The sequence below is a fragment of the Anthonomus grandis genome, chromosome 12, assembly GCF_022605725.1.
Source record: "Anthonomus grandis grandis chromosome 12, icAntGran1.3, whole genome shotgun sequence".
In the NCBI taxonomy this organism is placed as follows: Eukaryota; Metazoa; Arthropoda; class Insecta; order Coleoptera; family Curculionidae; genus Anthonomus; species Anthonomus grandis.
Window position 1 is genome coordinate 1,453,778 of NC_065557.1, and position 12,186 is coordinate 1,465,963.

The following is a 12,186-nucleotide window of genomic DNA, read 5'->3' on the forward strand; positions in this document are numbered from 1 at the left end:
TACTTCGAATTCGTTTAATCATTCATTAATTGACATAGTTCGAAATCATTTGCTTACTAGAACTATTACTACTAACGGATGATTCTTCCAAGATCGTACTGAAGGGAGGCGTGTAATCGTTCTCGATTTCCACATACTCTCCAGGAGAAAATGCGTATCCGTGACTCTGGAAATCCTTGTTGCTTCCGTCCACGTCCAAGTTGAACGCGATGGCCGATTCGATGCTCTTTCTGGATATCGCCAGCACCTTTTGAACCTTTTTATTAATTTCTTCACTTTCCAGGTTTTTCGGTTTGGCATCGGCTGAGTTCAGCACAAACACGTTCACCTACAAATATAAATCTAATTCAAATTCATTCCCTTTATTGATACTACCTGTAGGTTTGACAGTCGTCTCTGTTTACACCTGCAGATGTTCTTCAAAGCGTTACAAAATGCCGGGCAAAAGGTGTAATAAAAAATGAAATTCGTGTTCACATCTATGGCACTTAAAATCGTGCACACTTGCCGGATATTTTCCAGAGTTACGGCGTTATTGGCCGCGGTATGATTCCCATTGAAAAGTAAATTTATGGCAGTCGCCCTGGATACAAGACTCTCAGGCAAGTTGGTTATCAAGAACATTATTATGATCATCACAAGGGTTATGGTCAGATTGGTATGGTCCTAAAATAACACTCTCCTGATGGTTTTTTGCGAGGAATGTAAGTTGTTACTCACTCTTCTTTTGCACCTACTGGTGCGACATTTGTTAGACCTCTTATTGATGATTTTCGCCTTACGTAAGGACATTATTAGGAATCCGTTGCCTAGTAGTAAAATTATTGTGGGAATCACTGCGAAAGCGAACAGTGTAAACCAGTTAAAGGCCTTATAAAACCTGAAAATAAACGATCAAATAAATGGATTGAATTAGTTTTTTAATACCCACCTGGAATCAAAAAACGGGGTGGTTTCCAAACTTCCATTATCGCCCCATTTATAAACGAAACAATAAGGTAAGCTGGACAATAGGGCGACAAAAAGGCAAAAAATCATATTTCTCCTAGCCGCTCTCGGTTTGCAAAATTTCGGCTTGGTGCATTGCACCGGGTTCCATAAATAAATCACTCGATCTGAAAAAATCAAAAATTAATTCTCCATATTAAAGTTAATATTAAAGACTTACCGATGGTAAGTGTTACTATAGCGAGCTGCCCCAAGGTGCTTACCGCCGAGCCCAACGATATTCCCAATATGGCATCGTAATTGTTCCACCCGTATTTCCACATTACGCCCCTACTGATTCCACCGAATAGGAGAATTATTGACATTGTCAAGTCCACGCATGCCAAAACTATTTAAAAAAAAAAAAAGACTTTCCTTACCAAAAAGCATCAAAACGTTGAAAATTTGTATGCAAAACGCTTGGACTACAAAATAAAATACGTGGCGTATATTCCTCTCGCTCGCACTCATGGTTGGCTTTGTCTAGCGTTGCCTTAGTCTAGGCGTTTTTAACAAAAATGAATATGGTTTTAAATAAAAGAATGGTAGTGTAATTTTTTATTGTTTATTATTAAAAAAAAACATTAAACAAGAAATCTGATAAGAAGTTAAGAGAAAAACTAGATGCGATTAAAAAAAACTACATTAAACTCCTGGCCTATAAAACGAGAGAGATGGCACTGGTGCCTCGCTCTCTTTATGTCAGTGGCACCCATTGAAAGTTAATGGGTCAATCAAAAAGAAATATGAAATGAAAAAAGATAGCACTGGTGCATCGTTATTTCCTTTTCACTCACACTTACTGCAAGCTAATAGGTCGACGTCGGTGATGTTATCTTAGTCCAAGCATTTTTCTATATTTATTACGTTTTTTTTATAAATAATCTGATCAAGGTTGTTTTTTTTTATTAAAGGTTGCAAAAAAGCCGTAATTTAAACATTTAGACAAAAAAAAAATGAGATAAAAAATGTACATTAAACACCCGAACTATAAAATGAGAGAGATAGTATTAAGGCATCGCTATTTCTGTCTCAGTCGCATCTATAGCAAGTTAATGGGTCGACGTTAGTGATGTTACGTTAATTTTTTATTAAATTTTAAATAAATTACTTAAAAGAGAGAAAAACATGATTTAAATATGTGGACAAAAAAGAGAGAAAAATAATGAAATTAAAAAAATTTACAGTTTAGACGCTTGGACTATAAAATGAAAGAATTTCCATTGGTGCATCGCTATTTCTGTCTCACTCGCACTTATTTCAAGCTACGAGTCGAAGTTGGCTGTGTTACCTTAGTCCAGGCGTTTTTTATATATCATCTGATTTTTTATTAATTTTTAAGTAAATTGTAAGAAAAAATAAAAAACATAATTTAAATATGTTAAAATGTACATTAGACGCCTGGACTAGAAAATGAAAGAGTTTTCACTGGTGCATCGCTATTTCTGCCTCACTCGCACCCATTTGAAGCTGCGGGTCGAAGTTGGTTGTGTTATGTTATGTTGTCCAGGCGTTGTTCATAAATAATTTTTAAGTGAATTACAAAAAAGAAAGAAAAAATATGATTTAAACATGTGGACAAAAAAGAGAGAAAAATAATGAAATTAAAAAAATGTACATCAGACGCTTGGACTATAAAATGAGAGAGTTTTCATTGGTGCATTGCTATTTTTGTCTCACTCGCACCCATTTCAAGCTACGGGTCGAAGTTGGCTGTGTTATCTTAGTCCGGGCATTTTTCATAAATAATCTGATCAAAGTTAACTTTTTACCAATTAAAAAAAAAAAACAAAATTTAAATATGTGGGCAAAAAAGAGATAAAAATAATGAAATTTAAAAAATTTACATTAGACGCTTGGACTATGAGAGAGTTTTCATTGGTGCATTGCTATTTATGTCTCAGTCGCACCCATTTCAAGTTCAGGAGTCAGCGTTAACGATGTTACCTTAGTCCAAGCGTTTTTTATAAATAATCTGACTTTTTATTAATTTTTAGGTAATTTGCAAAGAAAAACATAATTGAAATATGGGGACAAAAAGAGAGAAAACTAATTAGATGAAAAAATTTACATTAAACGCCCGGACTATAAAATAAAAGTGTTTCCTTTAGTGCATTTCTTTTTCTGTCTCACTCGCACGCATTTTAAACTGCGGGTCGAAGTTGGCTTTGTTATCTTAGTCCGGGCGTTTTTCCAAAATAATCTGATTAATAATTGAAAAGTTTATTTTTTATTAATATTCAAATAAAATAATTGAACTACAAATAAATTGTACTAAAATATAGACTAAGGAAGTAGGATTAATTGTTGAAATGCAAGGAGAAAAAATATTTATATTAAACGCCTGGACTATAAGATAATAAAGACGGTAATGGTGTCTTAATATATCTGTTTCACTCGCACTTATTATAAGTTAAGGCTCAACGTTGACTTTGTTGTTTTAGTCCAGGCGCTTTTCATAAATAAATTAATTTTCTTACTAATTTTTAAATAAATTACGCAAAAAATTAAAAATCAGAGTATAAACATATGGACAAAAAAAAGTTTGCATTTAACTCTGAACAATAAAGTAAGAGAAATGGCATTGAAGTATCGCTATTTTTGTCTCACTCGAACACACTGCAAGCTAAATATCAATGTGGACTCGGTTTTCTTAGTCCAGGTGTTTTTTATAAGTTTTCAAAATGATTACATAAAAAGAGATGAAAAAAATGTACGTTAAAGGCCCGGACTAAAAAACGAGAGACACTGGTGCGTCGCTATCTCTGTCTCACTCGCACCCATTGCAAGCTAAATGCCGACGTTGGCTCTGTTTTTTAGTCCAGGCACTTTTCATAAATGATTTAATTAAAGTTAAATTCTTATAAGGTTTCAAATAAATTACAAAAAAAATGACAAAACGTAATTAAGGCATGTGGACAAAAAAGAGATGGCACTGCTGTCTCAGTCGCACTCATTGCAAGTTAAGGGTGGATGTTAGTGATCTTTTTTTAGTCCAGGCCTTTATCATAAATAATATAGTTATTAGATGCATATTTGTTTTTTTATTAATTTAATTAAAATATGTGGATAAAAAAAAGAAGAAACAAGACTAAATAATGCACTGAAGAAAATTGACAATTAACGCCCGGACTATAAAATGAGAGAGATGGCACTGGTGCGTCGCTATCTCTGTCTCACTCGCACCCATTGTGGCGACGTTAGCTCTATTTTTTAGTCCAGGCGTTTTTCATAAATAATTTAATCAAAGTTGAACTTTTATATAAAGTTTCAAATAAATTACAAGAAAATTGAAAAAACGTAATTTAAGCATGTGGACAAAAAAGAGAAAATAATGCGATGAAAAAATTTCTAGTAAACTTAAATAACATAGTGCATTACTATCTCTGTCTCAGTCACACTCATTGCAAGTTAAGGTTAGTGTTGATTTCTTAGTCCAAGCGTTTCTCATACTTAATCGGACTAAAATGGATTTTTATGATCAAATAAATTATAATAAAAAAAACATGATTTAAATACATGGACAATAAAATTAGTCACATGGAAAAAATGTACAATAAACAGATGAACTATGAAATCTCGTCTCACTCGCACCCATTGCAAGTTAATGGGTCGACTTGGCTCTGATTTCTTAGTCCAGGCGTTTGCCATAAATAATTTGGTTCTTCAGATTAAAAATTGTAATCGACTAGTTTTGAAATAAATTCTGAAAAAATTAGATTTAAATACGTGGTCAAGAATATTTCGATAAAAAAATGTACATTAAACGCCTGGACTATAAAACGAGAGTTGACACTGCGTGCGTCGCTAGTTCTCTTTCACTCGCACCCATTGCAAATTAATGAGTCACTATAATATATTAGTCCGGGCGTTTTTAATAAAAAAAATTGGTTATCTATAGAGAATAACTTCCACTTACTTGCCAAATATGTATAAACCGACCCAACCAGTTCCTTCCTCTTTAAAACCATCAAGGAAACGACGTTGCCGAATATACCGAAACAACACAAAATAGGTGTAACCACGGAGTACAAAATCTTCCCTGTAATATTTTGTTGAAAAATGTAATTTACAAAAAAAAAGCGGTTTTTTCTTACCTCTTGGTGTGGGACTGTCGGACCACACGTCAGCTTCGCCCCTAAACGTAGCCGCTGACGTGAAGAAGTAAAAACTCATATCGAAAAAACCCTAAATACTAAGAGAGATGATCCTGGAATGTCATCAAGTAATAACAACCGCACGTATCAAAAAATCAATGGCGCTTACCACACTCTTGTTATTTGTTTAATTTGAAAAAGCTCTCTGTTGGTTTTTGTATTAATAACGTTTCGTTGCATGTAAGTACTTCAGGTACTCGATACATTTATGGGTAATCCGTGTAGTTGTGATAAATCGGGGCTTGTTTGGTTAGAATTAGAGGAAACGAACGTCATTTAGAACGATTAATAGCTGGATCTACGTAATTTTCTCCCATATTCTATTTTATAAAATGTTAAAAAGTTGATTAGATAGGTATAGTTTTGAAAATTTGTACAAATATGCTGCTTTGGACAATTTGACTGGATACATATTCCAGTATTTCTTAAAATATGTCTGTGTTTAGGGAAATTTTTTTTTTGGGAAATAAATGTTTATTTTTAATTGTACAAAATGATCAAATCTCAAAAATGTGTACAATTTGACTAAACACCTATTTCAACGCTTCTTAAAAAACACATTGGATGCTGAAAAAACAATATTTTTACTTAATTTTTGAATTTAAAGCACAGACGAGAATTAAAGGTAAACACAATTTTTGACACCAGATAACTCAAAAACCTGATGCCTTAGCTAAAAAATACTTCGAATAAAACTTTTAGAAAACCTTACAAGGATTCATTTTTATTTAGGAATTTTTTCGCTGTGAAGCCTCGTTTTTGAGTTACAAGCAAAAAACTCCTAAAAATTGAGATCCACATGTTGGGCGCCAAAATTCAACATACTAATAGGCATTTAACAATAATTCTATGGTATGAATTTTTTGAAAACAATAAACGCTCTAAATTATGCAATAATTAGTCGTATAGTATAAGTGTAGGCCTCGAACTGGCACACCTGCCTGCTTATTAGGAAAAATTAATAAGGAAAACCCTATTTTTGATAGCGGATAACTCAAAAACCGTATGCCCTAGAATAAAACTTTTAGAAAATCTTATATAAGAATATTTATAACATTTTTTATTTACATTTTTATTCAAGAATTTGAGACAGTAACAAGCAAAAAATTCAAAAGTTGTTGGGCGCCAAAATTCCATGTTATAATAGAGATTTTACAATTCTAGTATTCTCATCAACAATTATTTAAACTGCCTGGAATAAAATATATAATTATACCAAATACCTGGAAATTGATGAACTGTTTCAGCGTTTCTTATATAATGATGTACACGAGTTTTTATTTTATTCATTGCTTTTATGCATTCGAAATATTATCTTAAGCCCTAAGGTAATTTGTTTATTTCCGGAATTTGAAATAATTATTCAGTTTTTTACACTCTCCAGGTATTAAAAATAATTTTCCAAACTTGCAACATTTAAAGAAAAATATTTTCCAGGATTATGGAGCTCTATATTACATATCTTCCAGGCTTTTGAGATAATTTCCTGTTTTCAAGGACATTGGAATTTTCTCCAGATATTTCCCTTAAATTAGAACTTTCTTTAAATTCCTGTAATATAATAATTATTAGACCAAATGCCTGAAAATTACTTTAAAAGGTCAGTTCTTCCAAGAGTGTGACCCCCTTTAAAAAATGATTTCAATACCTGGAAAATATGATCAATTAAATGTAAAACATTTAAAAAATTAGTGCATAAATCTGGAAAGCTTGGTAAATATAATAGATCCCTGAAAAACATTTTTTATTTATATCATTAGAGTAATTTTATATGCATTACATTTAGGTCTTCCAGGGTTATAAAATAAATATTACGGGTCCCTGGTACATTCAGTATTTTAATTTTTCTTTATGACAGATTTATGTAGTGGAAAATTATTAAACTTTTTATTTTATTATCAGAAAAAAAAGGCTTGGTGCTATATTTTATGACTTATCAAAGGCATTTGATAGTACTCAAAATGATTTTCTCTTTTATCCAATATTTATTCCAGAAATGTGAAAAATTATTTTTTTTTACAAAAATGTGGCTTTTAAAAAAAAATCTCAACTGGTAATTGTACAAAATGTTCATATCTCAAGAAATTGATCAAATACAGTTTTGAAAATTTGTACAAATATTTTTTGGACAATTTCACTGAATACCTATTTCAGCGTTTCTTAAAATATGTACAGCATTTTAAGAAAAACATTATTTTTGAAGAAAAAGTTTTTTTCTTAATTGTACTTAAATGTATTAAATGTATCTTAATTGTACTAAATTTTATTTCAAAAATTTGGATAATTTGACTAAACACCTATTTCAGCGTTTTTTAAAATACACATTGTATCTGGAAAAAAAAACGATCTTTTTGTTTCATTTTTGAATTAAAAGCAGAACACAAAAACAATTTTTGACTGCAGGTAACTGAAAAACCGTATGCATTAGCTAAGAAATACCTGGAATAAGACTTTTAGGAAATCTAATAAGGATTAATTTTTATTTAGGAATTTTTTCGCAAGTTTCGAGTTACAAGCAAAAAACTCAAAAAAATTAACCCTACGTGTTGGGCGCCAAAATTGCACATACCAATAGAGATTTAACATTTCATGTGATTCTATCGGTATCATTTTATTAAAATTAATTTTTAGTGCTTGGAATACAACTTTCCAGATTATTCCAGATGTCTTGAAATTTAAAAACTAATAGGAAAAAATATTCCAGGCAGTTGAAGTGTGTTTTAAGTGAAAAAATCTGAAAAATTTTCAGCAAATCTGTGTTCAAGAACTAAAAAGGCTCTCTTTAAACTTCTTGTACGATATAAAAAATTATTTCAACTGCCTGGAAGTGAATATAGAATTATTTGAAATACCTGGATATTTACGAATTGTTTGGATAATAATTGAAAAACATTCCAGGCAGTTGAGGTGTGTTTTAAGTAAGAGCAAATGAGTTTTTCAGGAAATTTAAAAACTTATTTAGTTACAATTTTGAAAATTCGTAAAAATATGCTTTGGACAATTCGATCGTTTTCGATTTACAAGCAAAAAACTTAAAATTTAAGCCCCACGTGTTGGGCGCCAAAATTGCACATACTAATAGAGACGTAACAATTCTATCATTTCATGTGATTCTATTAATATCATTTTATTAAAATTAATTTTTAGTGGCTGAAGTACAACTTAGAATTATTCCAGATGTCTAGAAATGTAGGAACTAATAGAAAAAAATATTCCAGGCAGTTAAAGTATGTTTAAGAATTAAAAAGGCTCTTTTTAAACTTCTTGTATGAAATAAAATATGATTTCAACTGCCTGGAAGTAAATAGTAGAATTATTAGAAATACCTGGATATTTACGAACTATTAAATATAATAATAATAATAATAATAAGAATAATAATAATAATAAATGTCTTTTATTATTCAAATTCATTACAAACTTTATACAAAAAAAAAAACAAAGTACCTGAACCTGGCGCAGTCTAGCTTTATATAGCTACTCCACTGAACCAGATCAAAGTGTATTCGAAGTATATATAACAACATCTTATATGTAAACAAATATTCCCAATTATAATGTAACACAAAAAAGTTTTCTTCTTCTATAAAAAATAGCAAATTTGATACATATTAAACAGTAAGAGAATTGTTTTGAATATTCATAAGAACAATTTTATATTTCCTCCTAAATTTATCTGCACGAAGGTCAACAAATTCTGCAGGTATTTTATTGTAGCACTGAACAGCATTGTAAGAAAACGATCGTTGAAACATAGCACTCCCATGGATTGGCATGGTTAACTTATTTCTAGCTCTAACATTTACCCCGTGTACATTTGCTCTAAACAACAACAATCGATTCCTTATAGTCGCAGGTGCCTTTGGGCTGCTAATGATTTTTATCAAAAAATATTGCGAAATATGATCATACTTACGTAAGCCATAAACCAATCTGATACAGGCATTTTGAATTTTTTTTATGCGCATTTTACAATCATTATCTAAGCAAAAACCATAAACATAATCACAGTAGTTAAAATAAGAGGGCACCATGGCCTCACATCTAGAATATCTCTATTACTATATAAGAGTTTTAAAGCTGCAAACGATTTTTGAACAATTTTTTTAACATGCTCCCTGAATCTCAACTTACTGTCCATCACAATGCCCAAATTTTTGGCAGTTTCAACAACCGAAAGCTTAGAGCCCTCCACATGAACATTTATTACACTTGTATTTCCAAAAACCATAAAACAAGACTTTGAGGAATTTAATTTTAAATTATGTTTTTTAGATAATGGGCTTGTTGCCGACTTTTTTTTTCGCAATTTTGTTCATAGAATTCAACAACACTTAACATCCTAAATAAACTGTAAAAATTTCAGCTTTCTATGTATATCCAATCTTTAGATATTCGACGTTAAATATTGAATATCCGTAAAAGCCGCTCCCTCCATTTTTGACGTCATGCCGCAGCAGCTCTCTGCGGGCGGCCGATTTTTGATGTTATTATTTGTTATTATCTAGTTCGCCGCTATAAAAAAGGGTCTATTATGTTTGATGCCTAAATGTAATAAAACATTATTATTATTAGTTAAACTATTGTTTTGATTAGTGGAGTTTTGTGCAATGTTTTCAGTCGCAAGAGGCTTCATAAAGGCAGATTCTGGGAATTTGCCAGAAGTAGATATGTTCATGGTGCTGGATTATTTTAATAAAAATAAATACTTTATAAGTTCAGAAATGCGTGGAATAAAATTGATAAGGTAAGTAGTCAAGTTATAGGTATAATATACCACTATAGTAATAGGTAAAAATAATAGAGTAAAGAGTGATAGGTACCGGGCGTCTCATTTTAAGTAAGATAACAAAATAACTTGGAAAGTTTGGCGCTGGCGACTATACTGCGCTTTTTTCACATAAATACTAGTATTAATGTGAAAAAAGAGTGGGTTGCTCGATATATGAAAAAAAAAATATGGCACAAAGCGCCCCACGCTTTTTTCACGCTTTTTTACTAGTATTTTCCGTTTATTATTGTTTTCAGCTTATATAAAAAATTATTTTTTACTTTTTAGTTTGATATGCTCTAAAAGCGTGTTTTTTTAAACTATATTTATTTATTGTTATTATTATAATTATTTCTTTTTGGATAATTTATTAAATTGCTATCTACGTATTTAAAATAATTTATTTTGTAATAAGTGTATTGGGTTAGGTAGATTAGCTTTGGCTAGACTTCGCCTATGTACATTTTTGGTACTAATAAAGACAATAATATTTATTTATTTATTTATTTAAAATAAATCTTCCGATTTGATAGGAAAACCATTAATTTCAGGTCTGGTAGAAAAGACTATGGTGATAATGCCATTGGATATGTACAAGTCAAACAGCAAGGAGTACTTTGTGAACTAAAAGCTAAAATTACGCCAGAACATAAAATAAAGTCAAAAAATTACGACGTGTTCTGTGTTATTAACACTAATGAAAAAGAAGTAATGGAAGCAAAATGTCAGGGCTGTGCAGCGTCAGAAGGAGGATGTAAACATGAAGTAGCATTTTTGATGTGGTTGCATCGACGTAGTGAAGAACCTTCTCCAACAGAAAAAGTATGTTATTGGAAAAAGTCAAAGTTATCATCTGCTCCGATAACAAAAAAATTTATTTCATCATCTGATTTTGGAAAAGAAATTAAAGCGGTGTATAATGATTCGGTACTACAAGAATATATATATACAGCTAAAAGGCAGAAAATTGAAAATACCTTAATGCGATATGAAAACATTGATAAATATTCGGATCGTTCAATCCATAGCTTAGCAATTTCATACAAAAATTCATTACAAGCAGAAATAAGCTCAACATGCTTTGTTGAATTTATTAAAACAAAAATGAAAAATCAGTTAATTTTAGATGTAGAAAAAGATACTAGAAAACAGAGTGAGAGCAATATTTGGCAAGAAATGAGATATGGGCGAATTACTGCATCAAAGGCTTATGCTGTGACCAGATGTCGAGTTTTAGATGGATGTTTAGTCGAAAGCATTTTAGGGGCAAAACTTTTTCAAACAAAAGCAATGAAGAGGGGATTAAATCTGGAAACTGACATTTTAAAAGTATTGGAAAACCAAATGGGGCAAAAATTCTCGAAAGCAGGTATATTTCTTTCTCAAGAAAATCCTCTAATAGGTGCCTCTCCTGATGCTATAAATAGTACATCTGTAGTTGAAATTAAAAGTCCAACAACCGAAAAATCATGTTTAAATTACATAGATTCCGACGGAAATATTAAGAAAAAATACTTGTATCAAATTCAGATACAAATGTATCTTAGTAATAGAGCGCATGGAATTTTTGTCATCTCACATCCCGATTTTGAAAAATCAAAAAAAATTACACTAAAACATTGTGATTTTGATGAAAAACTTGTGAAATCTGTAATAAAATTTTGGTTGGAAAACATTTTTAATAAAATAATGTAAAATATTACTCTGTGTACTTATTTCACTAAATAATCTTGTAAATTAATAATTCCACAAACTATTTGCACTATTAAATCAAAATATTTAACTAAACTTAAATGAACACTAGCATGAGGTTGAAGAATGGAAAATTCCCTTATTCGAGAAATCACTCGTTCAACATGTATTCTTAAGCTTGCAATTCTTTTTGATTCTGTAACTTCATTCTTCGAACTTTTTTGACTTGATGAAACAGATGGTGGTCTAACCAGTTGATTATTATTGGCTAAAAGTTGATTTTCGAGATGCTTAAACCCTCTGTCGGCCATTACTTGAGCCCCTGGATCTAATTTTGCCAAAAAAGTTGATTCTTCAACTATCATTTTATCAGTAGTTCTACCACCAAAGCCACTAGAAATGTAAGAAATAAAACCATTTGGTGTACATGCTATTAAATATTTCATAGTGTTACAACCTTTATATTCTGACCATGAAAGAGACTGTAGTATTGGGTTGCTTGGTTTTTGTATCGGTATTTCAAAACAGTCAATAATACATTGAACATTTTTATATCTATGCCTAAAGGGAATAGGAAGT

General features: G+C 31.0%; 1 protein-coding gene across 3 annotated transcripts in view; it reads right to left on the reverse strand.

Moving 5' to 3' along the window:
• The window catches only part of LOC126742998 (probable G-protein coupled receptor frpr-1), a 35,033-nt gene continuing 22,847 nt past the window's right edge, over window positions 1-12,186 (reverse strand). The window contains exons 2-8 of one of the 3 annotated variants that reach the window (XM_050449900.1): window positions 5,085-5,125; window positions 4,907-5,029; window positions 1,169-1,336; window positions 932-1,115; window positions 721-880; window positions 376-666; window positions 1-328 (exon numbers count right to left, since the gene is read on the reverse strand). In XM_050449900.1, the coding sequence (XP_050305857.1) occupies window positions 26-328; window positions 376-666; window positions 721-880; window positions 932-1,115; window positions 1,169-1,336; window positions 4,907-5,029; window positions 5,085-5,125 (1,270 nt within the window). In that variant the 3' untranslated portion in view covers window positions 1-25. Of the gene's footprint in view, window positions 329-375; window positions 667-720; window positions 881-931; window positions 1,116-1,168; window positions 1,337-4,906; window positions 5,030-5,084; window positions 5,465-12,186 lie in introns of all 3 variants that reach the window. The other 2 variants (XM_050449899.1, XM_050449901.1) reach the window with 2 other exon arrangements.